Genomic DNA, 24187 nt, shown 5'->3' with positions numbered 1-24187 from the left:
CAATGATTGATCATGAATCGGAGATATGGTCTTGAGGTTACATTGATCGGTATGTGAGCGTAAGCCTCTTTGAGATCGAGGGAGCATAGCCAGTCGTTTTGATTTAGAAGGGGATAAAGGATGGCTAAAGAAAGCATCTTGAATTTTTCTTTTACTAGATGAATGTTGAGATCGCGAAGATCCAGGATAGGTCTGAGATCTCCTGTCTTTTTGGGGACTAGAAAGTAACGGGAGTAGAATCCCTGCCCCTTTTGATCTAGAGGAACTTCCTCTATAGCGTTCAGAAGGAGGAGGGATTGGACCTCCTGAATAAGGAGGGCCGATTGAGGACTGTTCAAAGCAGACTCTTTTGGCAGGCTTTGAGGTGGAAGAGTCTGAAAGTTGAGAGAGTAGCCGTGGCGGATGATGTTGAGGACCCATTGGTCCGATGTGATTACTTCCCACCGGCTGAGGAACAGAGAAAGTCGACCTCCTATAGGCTGAGGCAGGAGAGCAGGAATAGGGATACTGGCTATACTGTGGAGAATGAAGTCAAAAGGGCTGTGACTTCTGCTGAGGAGGTTGTTTTACAGCTTGTTGCTGCTGCTGTTGTCTGGGAGGCTGACGTTGTTGTTGCCTCTGACGCCTAGGTTGCTGAGCAGTGGTAGTCAATGGACGAGCTGTGAAGCGGCGTTGATAGGCCGATTGCTGCCTGTATGGTCTTGGCGGAGGAGGCTTCTTTTTATTCTTGAGCAGGGTATCCCAGCGCGTCTCATGAGCAGAGAGCTTTTGTGTGGTTGAGTCCATGGAATCCCCAAAGAGCTCATCCCCTAGGCATGGGGCATTGGCTAACCGATCTTGATGGTTAACATCAAGCTCGGATACCCGAAGCCAGGCCAAACGACGCATAGCTACTGACATTGCTGTCGCTCTGGATGTAAGTTCAAAGGTGTCATATATGGATCTAACCATAAACTTACGTAATTGTAGAAGAGACGACAAGCATGTGTGAAAAGCGGGATGCTTTCGTGAAGGAAGATATTTTTCGAAAGAAGCCATGGTGGTAAGGAGATGCTTTAAATAAAAAGAAAAATGAAAAGCATAATTACTAGCCCTATTTGCTAACATAGCATTTTGGTAGAGCCTCTTACCAAATTTATCCATGGCCCTTCCTTCTCTGCCAGGAGGGACAGATGCATATACACTGGCTCCTGAAGTCTTTTTAAGGGTGGATTCGACAAATAAGGATTCATGTGGAAGTTGAGGTTTGTCGAACCCAGGAATGGGAATTACCTTATATAGAGAATCCAGTTTACGTGGGGCCCCTGGGACAGTTAAAGGAGTCTCTAAATTCTTATAGAAAGTTTCCCTCAAGATGTCATGAAGGGGAAGTTTCAAAAATTCCTTTGGAGGCTGATCAAAATCAAGGGCATCCAAAAAAGCTTTAGACTTTTTGGATTCAGCCTCCAAAGGAATGGACAAGGACTCACACATCTCTTTCAAAAAACTAGAGAAAGAGGAAGTGGCCTGTTTGGAGGATGGGTCAGGGACAGCCGAATCCTCCTCCTCTGAGGAACATTCGCCTTCAGAAAGAAAGGGTTCCTCTGAGTCTCCCCACAGATCAGGGTCCCTGACATGGGAAGAATGGTCCCGAGACTCAGGTGTCGACGTTTGCATGTGTCGGGTTTTGCGCACCGACTTACCCGACCTCATCGATACCGAGTCAGGAGAAGTTATCGGTCGCACCGGTGCCGAAGTCTGCACCGATTGATGGTGAGCTCTCGGCTCCGGTGCAAGGACTGGCATCGATACCGATGAGGTTAGGTGAAGCGGTACCGAGACAGTGGAAGCGGGTAACACGGGTTCCACAATCGGTATCGATACGGGTTGATCCACAACCGGTACCGGTGGCTCGGTGCGGACTGGCACCGGAAGGTTCGGTGTCATGATAGCAGGAAGGAGTCGTTCTAATTGCTCCTTAAGCTGCACCTGAAGGATGGCCGTAATGCGGTCATCGAGGGATGGCACCGGTACCGCTTTTTTCTTCTGCGGTACCTGCGGTGCCGCTCGACGCCCCGGAGATGAGGAGCCCGATGTCGAGGGACTCACCTCTATAGGGGCGGAGCGCTTCCGCTGGCGTCTTACAGGCGGCAGGATTGGACTCACTGCACTCGAGGCCGGAAGACGTTCCAGCGGGGAAGGCTTCTTAGCCGGCTTACCTGACTGTTGAGATGCCGGTGTGGAATCACGCGGCGTCGAAGACGAGGGTGCCGACTGAATCGGTGCCGAAGCCGGAGTCGAAGGAACGGGGTCGGACATCTCGGCACCGAATAACAATCGCTGCTGAATTTGGCGATTTTTCAATGTCCGTTTTTTTAAAGTAGCACAGCGGGTGCAAGAAGAGGCCTGATGCTCAGGACCCAAACACTGTAAACACCAGTTGTGTGGGTCCGTGAGAGATATAGGCCTAGCACACCGCTGGCACTTTTTAAAACCCGGTTGAGGGGGCATGAAAGTAAAAACGGCTTCCGCCAAATCGAAGGCCGAGGCTTCGATGGTGGCAGAAGGCCCCGCCGGGGAAAACCGAAAACTGAAGAATAAAAATGAAAGTTTTTTTTTTTTTTTTTTTTTACAAATGGAAAGAAAGAAAAAAGGCAATTTAAGCCAAAACGTTTACGCGAGCGGGAAGGCAAGTTAGGAGAAAATTTCAACAGCCGTTGAAAACGCGTCTTCTTAGCTCCGCGGAAACTAAGAAACTGAGGGACCGCGCGCCTCTGTCGGGCGGGAAGGCACTCGCGCGTGCGCGGTGCGGCCGAGCTAGAACTTTCTAAAAAGTTCTTATAGTGCAATCACTCTAAAATTGTCCGTACCGGGGCTCCGTCGGTGCCGTCACCCATCAGTCAAGAATATGCTGCCTGCTTGTCCTGGGATAAATATACTTAGAATATAATGTATTAGATATAAAAGTGATATTGTATATTTATCAATTGTATTTTATTATATTGTACACTTTATGTAAAATTTGAAAATAAAAAATAATATATAAAAAAAAAAAAAAAAGAAATCAGGATCTGATGTGGTGTGTACTTTGCCATCAGTTACCACAAAATATGCAAAATTCTAACTTTTTACAGAAAGTACATAGCAAACGTTGAAGCTCCAAGAGGTATGTGTCCCCATCAATGTACACATCTCTGTAAGCTTCTTTAATTTAGAGCTGTACTGAATATTCAGGCAAATACATATAATATCCATTGAGCTTTAACCTGATTGGAATTGATACAGCCCCAATCTGGATACATACTTTTTAGGCTTCTAAAATTTTGGTTATAGAAATCTGAACACCTGCCTGAATATTCTCCAGATTGGTCCTGTCTGCAAAGCTTCTGCAGATCATTTGTCCTGTTCTCAAGAATATGCTTCTTTCTCCTTTGCCTGTAACCTTACTACAAGGGACGCTCAATAATTTATCTGCCGCAGTAAGAAAGAAAAGGAGTTTTAAAAAGTTTTTATTTTATTTTTAAATATAGTCCCCTGATAGCTCCATACAATTCAACTACTTTTTCTGCAATAACTTTAACCCCTTTGAAAAGAATTCTTCTGTTTGACCTTCAAACCAGGACGTCACAGCTTCCTTGATGTCTTCATCACTTGAGATTTCTTCAAAACTCGGTACAGGAAATAATCCGAGGGAGCCAGGTCAGGACCGTAGGGTGGATGGTTCATTCTCAGATGGCAGCCTGTGATTGTGGTGACATGCGCACTAGCCTGCTGTGAGTTTTCCTTGTCTTTTCTCCTTGATTGACTCCCGTAAAGTGATCATCGTGTTGGTGTATCTCTGCCCGGTTATGGTTGTCTTCTGTGTCATGAACTCCAGAAGCAAAAGTCTTTCATCATCCCAGAAGACAACTGCCATGACTTTGACTGCAGATTTTTCTATCTTGAACATTATTGGGGTGGGGGATGACTTGGGCTTCCACTGCATTGACTCCATTTTGGACTCAGAATTTCTGTGATAGACCCACATCTCATCTCCAGTCACCAAACGATGAAAAAAATTCACTTGGTCTTCACGGAGTATTTCCAAGTTCTCCTGACAGCACTGGAACCTTATGGCCTTCTGCTATAGGGTTGACATTCTTGGAACTTATCTTACACTAACCTTGGACATGCCTAACATTTCATTAATTATTTTCAAAACTGTGCCTGCCAAGATTCCTATTTCTTCAGCTATTTGGGAAACCTTAATTTCATCTGTCTGACAAAATTAAATCCTTGACTTTCTCACACATTTCTGTGGAAGTTGCTTTCACAGGCCATCCAGCGTGAGGGTCATCTTCAATGGACTCTCTACCCCATTTAAACCGCTTGCTCCAAAATTTTGCTTTGAAGGATGATGGGGCAGACTCACCATAAACCGCAGCCATGCATTAATGCAGTGTTTTTCAACCGCTGTTCCGCGGCACACTAGTGTGCCGCGAGATGTTGCCTGGTGTGCCGTACGGTCAGGGCCGCCATCAGGGCAGTACCACCAGTCTAGGGAGAGGGGCGGTCCGCCCCACGTGGACAGGAGAGAGCTGGACGGGGGACCCGCGGAGTTCAATACATCTCCAGCCGCGAGGCTCGTCTTCTGTTCCTGCCTGCCCTGCCGCTCACATATAGCCGATCGCAAGCGTTCCCCGATGTCAGCGCTGACGTCGGAGGGAGGGCTTAAGCAAAGCCTGCCCTCCGACGTCAGCGCTGACGTCGGAGAATACTTCTGTTCGGCTATTTGTGCGCGGCAGGGCAGGCAGGAAGCAGAAGACAAGCCTCGCGGCTTGAGCTTCGTTTTGCAGAGAAAGTTGCAAAGAGGGGCTGGGAGGCAGACACGGAACACAAAAGGGGGGAGGGAGTGCGTTTTGGACACAAGGCATGAACTTGGGAGAGAGGAAGGGAGGGAAAGAGATGCTGAGGTGGGGGAGGGAATGCGTTTTTGGACACAGAAGAAATGGACTTGGGAGAGAGGAAGGGAGGGAAAGAGATGCTGAGGTGGGGGAGGGAATGGGTTTTTGGACACAGAAGGCATGAACTTGGGAGAGAGGGAGGGAAAGAGATGCTGAGGTGGGGGAGGGAATGCGTTTTTGGACATAGAAGAAATGGACTTGGGAGAGAGGAAGGGAGGGAAAGAGATGCTGAGGTGGGGGAGGGAATGGGTTTTTGGACACAGAAGGCATGGACTTGGGAGAGAGGAAGGGAGGGAAAGAGATGCTGAGGTGGGGGAGGGAATGCGTTTTTGGACACAGAAGAAATGGACTTGGGAGAGAGGAAGGGAGGGAAAGCGATGCTGAGGTGGGGGAGGGAATGGGTTTTTGGACACAGAAGAAATGGACTTGGGAGAGAGGAAGGGAGGGAAAGAGATGCTGAGGTGGGGGAGGGAATGCGTTTTTGGACACAGAAGAAATGGACTTGGGAGAGAGGAAGGGAGGGAAAGAGATGCTGAGGTGGGGGAGGGAATGCGTTTTTGGACACAGAAGAAATGGACTTGGGAGAGAGGAAGGGAGGGAAAGAGATGCTGAGGTGGGGGAGGGAATGAGTGTTTGGACACAGAAGGCATGGACTTTGGAGAGAGGAAGGGAGGGAAAGAGATGGTTGTGTACACGGGGAATAGAAGAAAGGAGAATTTTTGGTCATAGGGAGGGAGTGAGGTACAGATAGTGGCATACCAGGGTGGGGGGGGCGGTCTGCCCCACCCCGGGTTTACGTCCCAAGGGGGTGCACAGCTGGCTACCCTCCAGTGTTGTCCCTAGGCCGGCAAACTGCGGCTCTTTAGCCACTTGAGTGCCACCGCCGCCATCGGGAACAGGCCGGCGCCAAGTTCTCCCTGCTTTTCCCTGTGGGGCCGGCCAACTCTCGCCACTCGCGTCAATTCTGACGTCGGAGAGGACGTTCTGGGCCAGCCAATCGCTGCCTGGCTGGCCTAGAACATCCTCTCCGACGTTAGAATTGACGACGGGTGGCGAGAGTTGGTCGGCCCTGCGGGGAAGAGAAGCAGGGAGAACTCGGTGCCGGCCTGTTCCCGATGGCGGCAGTGGCAGCCTATTCCCCAGTGGCGGTGGCAGCATTATAAAATACTTTCTTTGTGTTTATTTGATTCCTATCTATATAATAAAACCGTAGGCGGCGCATGCGCAGTCTTATCAGCGTGCTTCCGTGATCCGTATGTCCGTGGCCGCCAAGACTGCAGCATGCCCCGCGCTTACTACGGCCCCACGCGGCACTTCACTCCATTTTCGCCAGAGCGGTTTGCCCAGATAGGGGAAGCTGAACAGCTCACTCCCGCCTCTGCTCGACTTCCTGTTCACAACCCCCCCCCCCCCAAACAACCGCATAGGAAAAACTCACTCCCTGCTCTCCTGTCACGGCGGTTTCTCCACATAGGGAAAAACTCAATCAATGCTTCCTCTACTCGGCTGAACTCGCCTGCTCCCAGTGGGCCAAGAGAGAGGGGGGAGTGGCTGCCGTGGTGATCTGGCCGACTCCCTGGTGACAGGAGCCGCGGCGGCACCTTTAAAGTGAAAAAATAACTGTGGCAAGGGAGCCGACCAACTGGCAGTTCAAGTTGGAGCTTCAGTCTGGCCTGCTCCCTGCCGTATTGTATTTTTTAGTTGAAAGAAGCGGCGGTGGCTCCTCTCACGATCCCCGCCTGGGTCAGACTTCCGACGCAGGTGGGGATCATGAGAGGAGCCACCGCCGCGTCTTTCAAATAAAAAAATACAATATGGCAAGGCGGGCAGGGAGCAGGCCAGACCAAAGCTCCAACTTGAACTGCCAATTGGCCGGCTCCCTTGCCACAGTTATTTTTTCACTTTAAAGGTGCCGCCGCGGCTCCTGTCACCAGGGAGTCGGCCAGATCACCACGGCAGCCACTCCCCCCTCTCTCTTGGCCCACTGGGAGCAGGCGAGTGAAGCCCGGTACTTCCGGGTAGCTAAGGGGCGGAGCGCGGCGCGTGCTCAGGGTCCGGGTGGAGAAGCCGGTGCTACAGCCGAGGGCTGGAAGAGTAGGTATGAGAAGGGGGTTGGGTTTGGGGGCTATAAAGGAATATGTGAGAGAAGGGAGCTGGGGATGAAAAAAGGATGAGATGGGAGAAGGGGGGCTACAAAAGGGGGCATGTGAGAGAAAGGGGCTGAAGACAGGAGCTGGAAGAATAAGTGAAGGGGGAATGAAGAGGGAGTTCTATGGAGGTGAAGGACAGAGAAAGGGGACAGATTTTTAAGTTGGTGAAAAAAGGTGGAAATAGGGAGGGTAAAAGGGGAAATGGGAGCCTGAATAGAGGGGGTAAGACATAAGAAGAATAGCCATACTGGATAAGACTAATCTATTCTAGCACCCGTTAATGTAAGGTGATGATGGACAGGGGGGATGTAAAACAAAGGGGCTGCTGCTGGATAAGGTGAGCAGTGATGGAGTGGTGGAGGACACAGGGGAGGTAAAAGGAAGGGATAATGGATGGGGAGCAGGCAAGGGGTGGTTGTGGACAGCCAAGGAAACCTCCCCCCCCCAAAAAAAAAACACAGAAAGCGACTAAGGAGAGAGAAAAATAAATAAAGACAGACACACACACACATATATTCTAGCACCCGTTAATGTAACGGGCTATAAGACTAGTATATTTATATATAGTCAATATAGGCACAGTTAAATTTTTTAACTTTTTCTAATGGTGGTGTGCCTCGTGATTTTTTTCATGAAACAAGTGTGCCTTTGCCCAAAAAAGGTTGAAAAACACTGCATTAATGGATCTCCTATGGCTTTTTCCCCTTCTTTTGTGAGAAATTTTAAACACTGAATGGTGCTCCAAATCTAGCAATTTCTTACTTGATTCGCACGAGGACTCTCCTGATAACCTGTCTCTTGGAATGTTAGACTCACATTCAGCCAAAACTGTGCATGAGTAACCTTGATGACATGACACAATACGCACAGACTTGTTTCAACACGCTTGCTACTTTCTTTCATACTTGGGTAGATAAATTATTGAATTCCCCTTGTAGCTCGGTTCTGCCCCCATCTGGCTTGTTTGCTACAGTATATAAAAGCTGCTACATCTGCCAGGGGAAAAGGATCCAAGCTAGATGCCCTTTTGGCAACCTTTCCTTCAGTTTGCACAGAAACATTCTAGTATGAGGGAGATGAGATGTCTAAACGAAATGATACGTTCCATTAGTTTAGTAAAAGAGTTCCCCCCCCTTGGTCTTTTATGTATGTAAAGTTTTGCACTTATTTAATAAGAATGTTATAGCCCACTTTTATCATACAGTAACTGCCCAAATTACTGTGTGATAAATGTGAAGCCTATTGGGAGGGTTCCCAACATGTTTCTGTACCGTTACTGGAGAGATAAAGATACACTTAGGAGGTGATAATTGTATCCATACTTTCTGCAATAGTGACAGCAAGTTACCATGCACTAACTGCAATGCACTGTCTGGATATTACTGAATATCCAATTTGGGCCAGACGGTGAGATTTAACTGTGTTAAGAGCCCTCCTATCCAGTTATCTCACTAAACACTATGGGCTAGATTCACAAAGCAAACCAATCGTGTACCAATCAATTTGCGAGCTGATTTCCCTCCCACCCGATTCACTAAACTGTATAGTGATCCCATCCCGATCTGTGCATGCAAATGAGGGGAATTGGCATGCAAAGAAAGAAGGAAGGAAGGAAGGAAGCGATTCACTAAAATAAAAAAAGGAACACCAACTGGGCTGGCCGATCCAAAGTAAGCAACTGCTGAAGACCAGTCGCTGAGGTTCTTTCCGACTGCCCTGCCTTCTGCCGCTCTGCTTCTCTGCCCCGTCTCAACCCTGATCTCCTGCCCTTCCCTGCACTGCGAGCCTGTGGTTTTAACCCATGGCTTAAAACCACAGGCTTGCTGGGCTGTTTAAAATGAACAGTTTTTTAAAAAAGTTGCAGCTCTTAGATGCATGTGCAGACCATCTACAGATGGTCTGCGTATGCGTCGAGATCGCTCTCTAGCGATCCATGCGGTGGGGCATATTAATGATCATCCCCATTTGCATGCAGGCCTTTTGTGAATTTGTCGGCCTGCATGCAATCGGGCACGGATCGGACACGGAATCGGGGGTTAGTGAATCTAGCCCTAAGCTCTGGAACGCCATAATAATAAATCCCACTCTATACATTCTGCCCTCCTTTCCTTAGCACCTCCATACTCTGAGGCAGGTACTGAATTATCACTTAATGCAGATAGAGAGAGAATAGCTAGTTAACTCACTGAAGCTGCTACTTCATGCTGCTCCGCTTTAGATTCCTTGGGTCTGTCCTGGACTTTGGAAGCCATCTTGGCATTGAACATTCCCAGGATTCCTCTAGGCTGCTGGGATGTGGCCTTGGCAGCCAGTGGTGGGCCATGCCCATTTGTAGCCAGCATGCCACCAGCAAGTGGGTCTCCGGATGCCTGGGAAGGCGGCTGCGCTTGGGAGACTTGGGCTAGAGGCCTGCGCACTGCTGCTGGACACTGAATAGCACTGAACCTAGACGAGAGAAAGCATCTTTTGTAACAAGATGCTGTTTCCATACTGTCAAACAAGATAATCAGAGAAAAATCAACATACACTAGGCTCGAGTCTAGTTAATCCAGAGCCAATGCTGTCGTGTGTGCCAACTAGTACATGCAATCAAGATCCAACACTTTGCTTTTTTTCTGAATCCTAGATTTAATGATAGAAGCGTTTGCCATTTACTTTGCCAGATTTGTCTCGACACCTTTCTTTTTTTTTTTTTTTAATGGTTTTATAAATCTTTATTCATTTTCTTATGTTACATCAAGTGTTTCAAATAAATTCAACATTTTATATTATGGCAATTCATAATATTCATATTGTTCTAATTAGGATAAAAGGACGGGTCAAGTCGTTCTACAAACACATCACAATAGGGGTGCACAGAATGAAAAGTCATTAAACTAAAACCAGACACAGTTAACCTTACAAATACATAAAGACAGGGGAAATGAACGACTCTCTGTCTGTTCCCAATACAGAATTTCCTTTCTTCAATTGGGATCTACAGGACGCTATGCTAACTAGATGCTAGAACAAACAGCCACACTCTCTACACGGTATTCGCTATGCAGGCAAACTGGGAAAATCCCTTCTCTTCAGAATCACAGGTCTTTGGAACGACCTTACTACCCCGCTGCGGAACCTGAGCTCCCTCCAATTATTCCGCAAGCAACTGAAAGCCTGGCTTTTCACTAAAATGTAATTCTATCCCCCCTTACTCTTCTCTTCTATATATAAGTTCATATAAACCTTTTTTTTCCTTCTCTTCCTATATTTTAAGTTCTTGTAAACCGTGCTGAGCTCCACAACATCCGTGGAGATGATGTGGTATATAAATTTAAGGTTTAGTTTAGCCAGCTTATAATGGCCTTCTTAAATTGTCTATACGCAGCAACGTTCGTAAAACAGAGAGAACCATTTGTTTTTTTTATTGCGCCCCACTTCCATAAATCTATCCTCCCTTTTAAATTATTACCATTTACATTTGGCTTTACCCTTGAATGCATAGAAAAAGTTTTCTCTCCTGTTCATCCAGTCTGCTCAGTTGTTGTGGTCTACACTGCTAAGGCTGAAGCCTATATGATATTGCATCTTATACAAATCCGTTTCCTCTTCCTGGGTAGAGGAGCATACAAAATGAGTATCTAAGCCCCCCTCATCACGTCTTAACACCAAGATTTGTAATAGACCTAAACAGCTACCAAATCTAGTGAGGCTGTGGTCCTATCATCCTGTCACCTATGTCACCATGACGTTATTGGACAGTGCCCAGCCCCCATCAACCCACATCAACAAGTGACTAATTTTTTCATTCTCTATTAGGCATTCGGGGCATTGCAGGACAGTGAACTTTTATATATATTCATTTATTGCACACTTTTGCACTTGACTTGCACTTTAAAGCACACAGAAGCACCCAGATGATGGTATGCGGCTGGCAGTGAGTGGCAATCTCTGCTCAGTGTTTGCTGGCTTTGCTATTCTAAGCACCAGAGCTGCTCTTTGAGTCGCTCTTTAAAGCTTTCAAACTCACGCTGAGGGTGCTCCTTATCTTAAAAATTTAGATTTGAGGGTTAGTTGTATAAATTGGCCATGGATGATGTAATTTGGGGGGAGAAGCCAGCACGCTCAAAACCGTGAATAGTCAAAACCGCGAATAAGGAGGGAGGAGCATATTAGTATTTTTCCCCTTTCTCCTCTTCATTTGGACAAAACAGAAACCAAATCATCATCTTGGATGAGTGAAGTTTACAAGATAATCGATTTGACACTGGTCTCCTGAAGAATCTCAAGTATGGGAGTACAATGGAGGTCTCTTTGGGTAACATAACATAGTAAATGACGGCAGATAAAGATCTCAGTGGTCCATCCAGTCTGCTCAACCAATTGCTCCATAAATTATTTAGTTTAAATGGTCCCGCCCATATGTGCTATTTTCATCTTAATGGTGTTTCCTTCACCGAGTTATTTTGTTTGAGAAAGTTTAGAAAAATGAAAAAGCTTATATAAAATTGTAGCAGATGAAAACAGTTGAGACCTTTTTTTTAAAAAACAAATGATAGAGATTTGGCCTGGACTATTGCAATTCTGTCTACTTGGGTATTAAACAGGTTAGTTTAGACCAGCTGCAGTTGATACAAAACACAGCGGCTAAACTTATCTTTGGAAAGAGGAAGTATGATCATGTATCCCCATTACTGAGAAAACTTCACTGGCTTCCAGTTCGTTATAGGATACAGTTCAAGTGCACATGTGTTATCTTTAAATTCCTTCATGGTATATTTGATCCTTCTATCCCTCTATGTTGGAATGCTACTAGATCCTGTTATATAAGGAATACAACAATATATAAACTATAATTTCCTTCTTCTAGAGGACTTAAATGTGCTGGGAGGCTTAGCAAATCTATGGCATTCAAACAGGTTGAAATTTGGAATGGGCTTCCTGATTCCACCAGACTGCTAGGACAGTTTCTACAATTCCGGAAAGATCTAAAAACTTGGCTGTTTACATTATATCTGAAAAGCTTAGCTGCTGAAGTACTGTAGCAACACATACCCTAATCTTTTTAGTCTTTTAATTAACTTTATATTTTGATTCTAATTTCAGTGTTGTCTTTGAAATGATGCACTTATAATTACTTCACTCTTAGGCTTTCTTCCATAGGCTTACTCTTATGTGATTCTAATTTAATCAATTGGAAACTGAGTCGAGCTCCTTCGGGAGATGACCCAGTATATAAATTGAAGATTAGATTCCATTCAGGTCTCCGAGGTCTTTTTCTCCCATTACTAATATATTCAGTGTGTATTATTAATCAATGCTGGGCTAATTGTCTTTGAGAGATTTTTTTGTTGCACCAAAAGTTGCTTTGTCAGAGTTTGAGCAACTTCAATAACCTCAAACACACTGACTTAATGGTAGGAGCTAGAGAGCTGCACGGGAACGGGGATGACGGGAATCCCGCGGGACCCGCGGGGATCCCGCGGGTTCCCCCTTTGGGTCACGGGGATCCCGTGGGGACGCCCCCTAGGGTCGCGGGGATCCCGTGGGGACGCCTCCGAGGGTCGCGGGGTTCCTGCGGGGTTGGATTGCAGCGGGGTTGGTCGAGCCGCGAGGGTAGTCTCCTTCTCCTTACCTGCCCTGTCGCAGCACACATCCGAACGGAAATCTTCCCGATGTCAGCGCTGACGTCGGAGGGAGGGCTTAAGCAAAGCCCTCCCTTCCTCCGACGTCAGCGCTGACATCAGGAAGACTTCCAGTCGGCTGTGTGCGGCAGGGCAGGTAGGAAGAAGGCAATGGCGTACGAAAGAGGGGGGAGGGGGGCGGTCCGCCCCGGAGAATGTGCACAGCCGGTCAGGTCCCCCGATCGACCGACAACAGGCCCGGCCGACAAATCTCCCTGCCCTGTAGCCGCGAATCTAAATTACCTCTTACAGCAGCTTCACTACTTCAGCTGCTGTAAGAAGGTAATTTAGATTCGCGGCTACAGGACAGGGAGATTTGTCCGACCGGGCCTGTTCTGTTGTCGGTCGGGTGCAAAAGCGCCACAAAGGTGGAGGCAGGGAGGGAGGAAAGGTGGAGTGGAGAAGAAAAGACGCTTAAGGGGGGAGAAGGACGCTGAAAGTACTGGGGAAGACAAAGGGGTGGAAAAGAACGCTGAAAGGACATGGGGTAAACGGGAGGAAGGGGGGGGGAAGGATCCTGAAAGCACTGGGGAAGACAAAGGGGTGGAGAATGCCACTGAAAGGACATGGGGAAAACAGGGGTGGAGAAGGCCGCTGAAAGGACATGGGGAAGACAGAGGGGGGAGAAGGACGCTGAAAGGACATGGGGAAGACAGAGGGGGGAGAAGGCCGCTGAAAGGACATGGGGAAGGCAGAGAGGGGAGAAGGATGCTGCCTGACAGGACATGGGAAAGATGGTGGGGGAGAAGGACACTGAAAGGAAATGGGGAAGAGGGAATGGGAAGAAGACGCTGGCAGGGAAGAAGACAGAGGTGCCAGACTATGGGGGGAGCAGAGGGAAAAAGATGGGTGCCAGACCAATTTGGGAGGGGGGAGAAAGGGAGAGGCACAGTAACAGAGCAAATGGAAGACGCAGAAAGAACAGAGACAGTGGATGGAAGGAATTAAATGAGAACATGAGGAAAGCAGAAACCAGGCAACAAAGGTAGGAAAAAAATTATTATTATTTTTTTTTTTTGCTTAAGGATAAAGTAGTATATTAGTTGTGTTGATAAAAATTTATAAACATTAGAGGCTCTGGTAGAAACCCGTTTACAAAGTATGTATTCTTCCCAATTAATATTTCCAAATTAATAAAGTCTTTTTGCTTATTTTTAAATGGGTTTCTACCAGAGCCTTTAATTCAGTAGCATAATTAAATGAAATAACTATTTCTGTAGTTTATAGGGACAGACGGGGACGTAGGGGATTCCTCACGGGGACGGAGGGGATTCCTCGCGGGGATGGAGGGATTCCTCGCGGGGACGGGTGGGAGTCCTCACGGGGACGGGTGGGAGTCCTCACGGGGACGGGTGGGAGTCCTCACGGGGACGGGTGGGGACGGGTGGGACTTTGGCGGGGACGGGTGGGATTTCTGTCCCCGCGCAACTCTCTAGTAGGAGCTGTGTATGATTTCGCCTCTTTATATGAGTACAATTTAAACCTCAAGGGTCACGTACTCACTTGTTGCAGTTCTGAAGGTTGCTCTTGATGATGTCATAGTCTGTGTTATAAAGAGGTCCACTGTCCTTCAGCACAGCTTTCTGTATGCTGTACACGTGCACGCTGGCTGTCAGTGCTAGTCTGGATTTCAGTGCTGTTGATTGATAGGAGAATGCTGGGTAAATACAGATCCCAAATGGGCAACATCAGTTGCAGTGTGTTGGTGGCAAAGCCGGGTTTTCTTTTCAGTCCTGTCCAGATCTATTCCTTTCACAGCTGCAGACTCTTCACAACAACATACTCGGTTGTAATTTAACACTGACTTATTTTAACTTAGAATAAATATCTCCTCATACCTTTAAAGAACTACAAATCTAATTGCTCTATACAGAGTGATTTGGACTCTCCGGAGGCGAGAAGCATCACATACAAAATGGCATCATCAGTGGCGTAGTAATGGGGGAGGGCAGTCCACCCTGGGCACCATCTTGGTGAGGATACAGGCACCTGTCCTCCTCTCCACCATTGCACTTGCACGCCGCTTCCCTGTACCTATGTGACATTCCTAACACGAGCAGCAACCCCTAAGCTGCTGTTGCACCAGCATCGGCTCTTTCTCCAACATCACTTCCTAGGCACGAGTCCGAGAAGTGACGTCAGAGGAAGAGCCAACACTGGTGCGACAGCAGCTTCGGGGTTGCTGCTTGCGCCAAGAATGCCACATAGGTACGGGGGAAGGGAAACGGAGTGGCAGGAGGGGGCAAGGAAGGAGCGTGTTGAAGTGGGGGGCGCCTCTCAGCCAGTGCTCCCTCTAAGCGGGCGGGTGGTGTGAGCAAAATTTTTTTCGCTGTGCGCTAAAAATATCGGGCGCCAGCACCAACTCGCCCGATTCTCCTCTCGCCGCCCTGCCATCTCCGTATGCCGTGCGCTGTGACGTGACATTGTGCGCTGCGAGGCAATATTTTGTGCGCCAGCGCAGCTTAGAGGGAACACTGCTCTCAGCCTCTCTACGCCACTGGGCATAACATTTACCTTCCAGCTGTTCTTCTTTCACCACTGCCACCTTGTGGAACTGGAAAGGAAAAACAAATTCTCAAAGCTCACATTTCATAAAATAGTTTACCAGCACATGGTTATGGTTATCCATAGCCAAACATGCACATCCAGGTGTACAATAGCGAGCAGGACTAGCTGTAGCACTAGGTAGGCTACCTAACTAGGGCAGCATTGCTGCAGTGCTAACATAATCCTCCAGCCTCTAAGTGCCAACATTGCTCAATGAACGAGGCACCTGCTACTCCATGGCTTCTACCTGATCTAGCTCCACAAGTTCCTTGTTTGGGGGCACAGAGGAGGTAGGAGCAATGCTGTGCTTGGCAGTGCCTAAACCTTTAGTGTATCCGATGGGAAGGAAGCAGTGGGGAGATGGAGAGAGGGGAATAAATAGATGCAGTAGAGACTGGAGAGGGTAGAGAAAGAAGGAACTATGGAAGAAAGAGAAAACAGATGGAGTTCAGGGAAGAGAGAGAACATGTTGCTGAGGGTGCAAAGGTAGGAAAAGGATTTGCAGGGCTAAGGGGAGGAAAGGAAGCAGTGAGTGACAAGTTACAGAGATGGACTGGCAAAGAAAGGATTAAGGTCCATGCGAAAATCAGACACATGCCTGATGCCTGCCATGACATCCTGTTTGTCTGTTTAGAATGTAAGCTCTTTCGAGCAGGGGCTGTCTTCTTTGTAACTCTGTACAGCGCTGCGTACGTCTGGGAGTGCCATCGTAATAATTCATAGTAGTATGGATATATGAATAAGTTCAAGAAGATTTGGGGACCATTAACAGATTTTTGCAATGACTGATTTTAATTTTTTCCCATAATAAGATAATGGTTAAAAAAGGGAGGGAGGGAAGGGGTAAAGAATTTATTCTCTTTATTATACATTATAAAAATATATCATAATGAATGAATGATAGTCTTATGAGAAATTAATGTGATAAAGGGAGGGAAAAGGGTTCATAATTAAATAATAATTGATAAAATCATTACAATGTATATGTTATATAAATTCATAAGAAAAATAATATAAAATATGGTTTACATAAAATACATTATAGAGATATCAAGTGTATTGTTAAGATAAATGTATGGAAAATTTATAACACTTGTTGATATGTGAAAAAATCAATAAAAAACTTAAAACTAAAAAAAAAACTAAAAAAGTAGTATGAAGAGTTTCAGTCTTTGGGAAGCAGAGCTGAGATTGTGATGTCATAATGCCTCATTCCACCAATAAGAGCCAACCTCATCAGTGATGTCACAATGGCTTGATTGTCCTGTACTCTCCTCTGCCCTCCAACCCAGCCAGGCCAGCAGATTAACCGTTCCCCTTAACTGTATCTATGACATCTTGTTTGTCTGTTTAGATTGTAAGCTCTTTGGTGCAGGGACTGTCTTCTTTGTGACTCTGTACAGTGCTGCATGTTTGGTAGCACTATAGAAATAATAGTAGCAGTACTATGGTAGTTTATTTCTAGGATGAGCAGCGTAATATCTGTTTTACTGTTTGGGATTTTGCCAGGTACTTGGATCAGGATTGGCCAGTGTTGGAAACAGAATCCTGGGATTGATGGCCCTTTGGTCTGTCCCAGTATGGCAATGTTGAGGTCGTTTCTGATAATACAGGTCTGTGCAGTGTGTTTACACCCTGAAGCGGCCATGAATGTGAAACGCTGACCATCTAATACATATAAGTCTTTATTTGTTAATTTTTGAAATTTCAGTGGATTTACTTGCATTGCACAGAGCACCAATTTAATTTGTATACAAGGAGGTTTTTATGCCCATGAGCCTTTTTACCCTGCTGTGCCTGTCACCTGTCTCTGTAGGATGGAGATTGGCATCCGAGGCTTTTTCTGCCTCATATTTCATTTTATTGGTCGCTCTTCTTCTCTGGGCACTTGTTGTAGTGCCCTGTATTAGTGTTTATGACACACATATGCACCTGTTTTGCTTTTGATGACAAGTAGAAGTGTGTTTAGTTATTAGGAATATTTATATTATTAACATAAGAATGTATGAATTGCCATACTGGGACAGACTGAAGGTTCATCAAGCTCAGTATCCTGTTTCCAACAGTGGCCAACCCAGGTCCCAAGTACCTAGCTAGAACCCAAGTAGTCCGCGCAACAGCCCCAACAACTAACAACAACAGACAGGGTGGGGGACCTCTACTGGTCTGGAGAAGCTAAAGAAAGTTAAATTAGCAGGTAAGAACCTAATTTCTCCTTCTTTAGCACTCTCCAGACCAGTAGAGGTTAACTTTACGAATGGGACGTACCAAAGCAGTCCCTCTCAACGGGCGGGACCCCCGAAGGGCCGATACAGTACACGCTCACCGAACACCGCGTCCCGACGCGCCTGCACATCAACCCGATAATTGACGAACAAAGGAATGCAAGGAGGACCAAAACCGCAGCCTTACAAATATCCACTGGAGGCACGAGCGACGACTCAGCCCAAGAAGCCGCCTGACCCCGAGTGGAATGAGCCTTGAGAAACTCCGGAACAGGCTGCTGTTTCAGAAGATAAGCGGAAGCAATCGTCTCCTTGATCCAGCGCGCAATAGTAGCCTTAGAAGCGCCCCGGCTCCCCGACGAGGACCTCGCCAGGAGGACAAAGAGATGATCGGACTTCCGGAATTCCTGGGTCCGCTGCACATAAGAGCGAAGGACCCGACCGACATCCAACTTGCGCAGCTGCCGTTGCTCAGAAGAGCCCTCCCGACCACCCATAGACCGGGAGAACCACCGATTGATTGACATGAAAAGGAGAAACAACCTTCGGCAGCAAAGGAAGGAACAGGCCGCAAGACGACCCGCTCCCTAGAAAACTCCAAGAGAGGGAGCCCTACAAGAGAAAGCCTGCAGCTCAGAAACACGCCTAGCAGAAGTAATGGCCACTCAAAAAGACCGCCTTCAAAGTAAGGTCCTTCAAAAGAACAGTCGTCCAAGGGCTCGAAAGGCGGACGCACCAAAACAGAGAGAACCAGATTAAGATCCCAAGAGGGATCCGAGGGCCGTAGGGGAGGCCTAAGCAACTTGGCCGCCCGCAAAAAACCGAATCACATCAGGAAGAGCCGATAAACGCTGACCTGACACCAACCCTCGAAAGGCCGACAGGGCCGCAATATGAACCCGGAGAGAAGACAAGCCAGGCCATCCTGCAAGAACTCCAGAATGTTAGGCAGATAAGCGCGGAAAAGAGGTCACTCCCCGCGCCCGACACCATTCCTCAAAGAGACGCCAAACCCGCACATAAGCCCGAGAGGTAGAAAGCCTCCGGGACCCCAACAGTGTAGAGATCACCTTGTCTGAATATCCCTTCTTGCTAAGGCGACCCCTTTCAAGAGCCACGCCGTAAGACAGAAGGGAGACGGGTCGAACATGGGAATGGGACCCTGCATCAGAAGGTCGTCCGAGAGAGGCAGAGGAAGAGGATCCGCTACCAGGTGCCTCACCAGATCCGCATACCACGGACGGCGAGGCCAATCCGGCGCCACCAGCACCACCAAACCCGGATGGTGAACAATGCGAAGAAGCACTCTGCCCACCAGCGGCCAAGGAGGGAACACATACAACAGCCCCTCCGTTGGCCACTGCTGGACCAGAGCATCCAGACCCTCGGCCAGACCGTCCCTGCGACGACTGAAGAAGCGGGGCACTTTGGCGTTGCCCACCCGTGGCCATCAGGTCCATCAGGGGCTGCCCCCAAGCCTGCACTATCAACTGAAACGCCTCGGCGCCGAGACACCACTCTCCTGGATCTAGAAAGTGACGACTGAGGAAGTCTGCCTGAACATTTTCTACTCCGGCTATATGAGAGGCCGAGAGGTCCAGCAGATGGGATTCCGCCCAAACCATGAGCAGAGCCGCCTCCTGCGCCACCTGAGTGCTCTTGGTGCCCCCCTGACGATTGACCTAAGCCACCGCCGTGGCATTGTCCGACAGCACTCTGACCGACTTGCCCAGCAACAGGGAGTGGAAAACCAACAGCGCCAGACGGACCGCTCTGGTCTCCAACACGTTGATCGACCAGGCGGCCTCCTCCGCGGACCAGGTGCCCTGTAGCTGAGTGACCCAAACACTGAGCCCCCCAACCCAGGAGACTCGCATCCGTCAGGAGCACCGTCCACTGCGGGAGATCCAGACCCACCCCCTGAACTAGGTGAGGGGTCTGGAGCCACCAACGCAGACTGCAGGCGCGCCAAGCCTCGCAGGGGGACCGGAACATCCATCCCGTGCCTCTGGGGAGACCACCTCCGGAGCAGAGCATACCGGAGAGGCCGCATGTGGGCCCGCCCCCACCTCACCACGTCCAGGGCCGCCGCCATCGACCCCAAGACCCGGAGGAAATCTCGCGCCCGAGGACACCGGGACGCCAAAAGCAGGCGAATCTGAGATTGCAATTTGCTCACCCGGCCCTCTGGGAGGAAGACCCTCCCCAAGGAGGTGTCGAACAGCACCCCTAGGTACTCCAGACGCTGAGCCGGGACCAACCGACTCTTGGAAAGGTTGACCACCCAGCCCAGCGACCGGAGAAACTCCACCACCCGAGCAGTAACCCGGGAGCTTTCCTGCAACGACTTTGCCCGAATTAACCAGTCGTCCAGGTAGGGGGTGTACCAGGATGCCCTCCGACCGCAAGGCTGCCGCGACGACCACCATCACCTTGGTGAACGTCCGAGGAGCCGTGGCCAGCCCAAAGGGAAGCGCACAGAACTGAAAGTGCCGACCCAAGATCGCAAAGCGCAGGAAACGCTGATGAGAGGCCCGAATGGGAACATGCAAGTAGGCCTCCGTCAGATCGAGAGAAGTGAGAAACTCCTCCGGCTGAACCGCCAGAATGACCGACCGCAGAGTTTTCCATACGGAAAGAGGGAATCTTGAGAGCCCTGTTGACCCCTTTCAAATCGAGGATGGGCCGAAAGGTCCCCTCCTTCTTGGGCACCACAAAGTAAATGGAGTACCTGCCCGTGCCCCACTCGGAGGGGGCACCGGAACAACTGCCCTGAGATCTAGCAAGCGCTGAAGGGTCTGGCGAAAAGCCTGCGTCTTCCCCGGAGTCTGACATGGAGAAGCGAGGAAAAAAAAATCCGGCAGAGAGTGGGCGAACTCCAGGGCATAACCGTCCCGCACCACCTCCAGGACCCACTGATCGGACGTGATCTCGGCCCATTTGGGGAAAAATTCACGCAGCCGGGCCCCCACCGGAACCAAAGGGGGCGCCGGCAAGGCGTCATTTGTGCAGGACGGGAAGCGGGGGAACCGGCGGAGGGATTCCCTGCCCCCCGAAAGGGCTGCATGCGCTGGAAGAACCGACCCCGGGAAAATCCCGGAGACTGGAAAGAAGCAGCCCCACGCCCAGGGCGATACTTAGCGAAAATCCCGCAAACGCCCCCGGGCCGCACCCCCCCGAGACGCCGGACGGGCACGGTCCTCCGGCAGACGGGGAACTTTCGAGTCCGACAAAGTCTGAATCAACTTATCCAAGTCCTCTCCAAACAAAAACGACCCCCGAAAGGGAAATTTAGTAAGCTTAGCTTTGGACGCAGCATCCGCCGCCAAGCGCGCAGCCACAACACACGCCTTGCGGCCACGCCAAAAGCCATAGACTTAGCCGAGAATCCGCACCAAGTCATATAGAGCATCTGAGAGGAATGAGGCCGCCATCTCAATCTTCGCTACCTCCTGATCCACCAGAGACCAGTCGTCAGACTCTCGATCCAAGACCCGCTCCGCCCACCGAAACACGCGCGAGCGACCAGTCCCCCACAAATAGCCGCCTGGACCCCAAAGGCAGAGACCTGAAAATTTTGCTTAAGGATGCTCTCCAATTTGCGCTCCTCAGAGTCCCGCAAGGAAGAACCGCCCTCAACAGGCACGGTATGCCGCTTGGAAATTGCCGAGACCACCGCATCCACGACTGGCGAAGCTAACGTAGCCCGATCCCCTTCCGGAATGGGATACAGGCGAGCCATGCTGCGCGCCAGCCGAAACGGCGTCTCCGGCGTTTTCCACTGCTCCAGAATAATATCCGAATATCCTGATGCATAGGAATAAGAGCGGGAAACGGAACGGATCCCCCGTAACAGGGGGTCCCCCACACGCGGAGTCTCCGGCGGCGCGTCCTCAAAACGCAAAACCGAAGAAACCTGCTGAATAAGGTCAGGCAGCTCATCTTTCTGAAAAAGGCGCACCACGGACGCCTCGTCACTGGAGAACGGGAAATCCGACAACCCGCCGCCAGCTTCCGTCCCCTCCAGAGAGTCCTGGAACTCCTCAGAAGGGTCCAGGTCCTCCTCCAGACCCGACCCGTTCCTCCGACCACAAATTCTCGTCCCCACGACACCCGCGGACGCTTGGACAAGGGAGGCGGCGGAGGGGACGTCACGCCAGATGAAAGAGGCAAAGCCGCAGGGAGCGCGGAGGAAAACCCACCCCCCGAAACCCCCTGGGCGCAACCGGGACCCCCAGCCGCCTGAAAATAGGCTCTGCATAAAGAAAAGAAAAATTCAGGAGAAAAACCCCCCGAGGGTCCCAAGGGACTCCCTGCCACAGCAGGGGACCCAGCAGAACCTTGCCCCTGCATAGTCAAAACGGGGGAAGGTCACCTGAGGTGGGAAGACAAAATGGAGGGGCCAGACAGAGAAGATGGCGGTTTTCCCGCCAAAAAAGCTCCCTCCATAGCCTGAAGCGGCTGAGAAACCTGAATAGTCTCAGCCGCTAAAGCAGGCAAGCCGGCATCAGCTGTCAAAAAATCAGCTGAGAGGGAATCCTTCGGGGAATCCCTCCGTGGGCGGTTGTGGAAGACCGGGCTTCCCCACTGCTCCAAGCCGACTCGCGAGGCACCATCGGCGGGGAGCTCTGGGCGCCTGCAGCCGCTGCCGACGGAGCTCCACCACCTCACCGACCCAAACCGCCGAGTTCAGGCCGGCCGCGAGTGCCTCGCGGCTGGACTAAAATTGTGTCCTACTCCCCCGGAGAAGGGCACAATTGCTCCATATGCGACCTAGCTATAAAAAAGTGCTGGCTACATGAAAAAATACAGTAAAATACAGTTTTCTTAAAGGGAAACAACCCTTCAGACCAGCACTACCTCAGGATTTTTTTTTTTTTTTTAAAACAGATTTTTATTTATTTGTTCATTTTATATCCCGTCTAGAGAATGACACAGGGACAAATTTGTCCCCATCCCTGCAGGAGCTCAATTTCCCTGTGCCATCCCCACGAGTTTTGTCGCTGTCCCTGTCCCATTCCTGTAAGCTCTGCCTTAACCACACAAGCCTCAAACACTTAAGATTTTAAAGTGTTTGAGGCTTGTGCAGATGAGGACAGAGCTTGCAGGAATGGGCAGGGACAGGAAAAGAACTTGCAGGGACGGGGAAAAATTTGTCCCAGTGTCATTCTCTAATCCCGTCCTCCTCAACGAGCTCAGAATGGGCTACAGGTTAACATACATAAGAACAGTCAAAGTGGGTTAGTTTGTTCATCCTAAATTAACACATAGTTGACGTACAAACAATACAGATTGTTCATCCTAAGTTTACATATACAGTGTGATCTAGATCCCTATATATTTAATATACATTGTTTGGAGGGACAGAATGGGAGTCATTTAAACTAGAAGAGGATGTGCTGTAGTCTATTTAACAATGCTAAGGAACAGAAGGCTGGAGGGATAAGACATACTACCATGAAGGGAATTGTGAAGATTTTATTGCTCATCAAGGGATCTTATCCGTAGAGGCAGTCGATTCCAGTAGCTTGGTAAGAAATGGGGATAGGATCAGCATCTGGTACTCTGGAGTTGGAGGAAACAGCCAGGGGTTATTTGCAGATGTGTTTCCTCCTGGGAGCGGAGTGATCTATTTGGAGGAAACTTAGCTGAAATGTAGGGAGACATGTAGGGTTGCCTAAGGCCACTTCCGGGCGAAGCCACGCCCACGCCTAGCCTTAGGCGAGCTTAGGCAGGCCTACGTGCCTCCCTAGGCTCCTGGAGGCACTTACAATGTAGGCTGCCTGCCTCAGGATGTTTTTTTTTTTTAAAGTGCATCCCGATTGGCTGGTTAGGCAGTAGTGGGCCATTTATAGAACTTACCCCAATATGTATGGCTAATGGAAGGTCTGATCTATTGACTGTTAAGATGTGAATTTAGGTGAGTTATTTGTTTTGTGTTTACACAATAATCATTCTATTCTTGTAATGTCCATATTTACTGTAGTCTGAGATAAGTAGAATAAATAAATAAATATCTAGAACAGCTTGTCCTGGAAGAGTGCATGAGAAGTGTAGAAACATAGGCAATAATGTTGCTGATCCTGGGATGAGAGCGAATGGTGTGAGTGGGTTTACGAGTGGGGTCTGGGGGCTGACTTTTCTGGACCTTTGGGAGAATATGAAAAAGGTGGGGTTTGCACTGACTCCAGGTGGGGACACTTCCAGTATTTCATGTTGAAGGTTTGTTCTGACTATATCAGCTGTTTTTGTATACCTTGCGTTATCTGATTGTCTGTTCTGGAATTGTTGAATAATCCTGGCTGTTTGTGTTGCTTCACTGTTAATAAACACATATTTTAAATAAAAAAAAAAAAAAAGAAACATAGGCAATAATATGCTTCTTATCTGCTGTTCTTTTCTATTTGAGCTGCCCATCCACACCAACTGTTCAGATCCTCTGTGCTTACCCCATGCTTTTTAAAATTCAAATATTGTCCCCGTGTCCAACAACTCCACTGAGAAGTTGCACCATATGTCCACTACCCTATCTGTAAAAAAAAAGTATTTAATTAATCCTGTCTTATCCCTTCCATCCACATTACAACCCTCAATACAGAGCATCTTTTCCTTTGGAAATTCTGCCTCCTGTGCACTTAGGCCATGGAAGTATTTTAATGTCATTAGCATACAGCTTTTCC

The 24187-nt window shown here is 48.8% G+C and overlaps 1 protein-coding gene across 2 annotated transcripts in view; it reads right to left on the bottom strand.

Annotated features, from left to right (window-relative positions):
* Positions 1-24187, bottom strand: part of POLD3 (DNA polymerase delta 3, accessory subunit) — a 63823-nt gene that overhangs the window by 34080 nt on the left and 5556 nt on the right. For both annotated transcript variants that reach the window (XM_033949621.1, XM_033949622.1), the window contains exons 4-6: positions 15250-15289; positions 14239-14371; positions 9259-9517 (exon numbers count right to left, since the gene is read on the bottom strand). In XM_033949621.1, coding sequence (XP_033805512.1) covers positions 9259-9517; positions 14239-14371; positions 15250-15289 — 432 coding nt within the window. The remainder of the gene's footprint in view (positions 1-9258; positions 9518-14238; positions 14372-15249; positions 15290-24187) is intronic.

This window comes from Geotrypetes seraphini, chromosome 6 (assembly GCF_902459505.1).
Source record: "Geotrypetes seraphini chromosome 6, aGeoSer1.1, whole genome shotgun sequence".
Taxonomy (NCBI): domain Eukaryota; kingdom Metazoa; phylum Chordata; class Amphibia; order Gymnophiona; family Dermophiidae; genus Geotrypetes; species Geotrypetes seraphini.
This window is presented reverse-complemented; position numbering and strand designations above follow the sequence as displayed.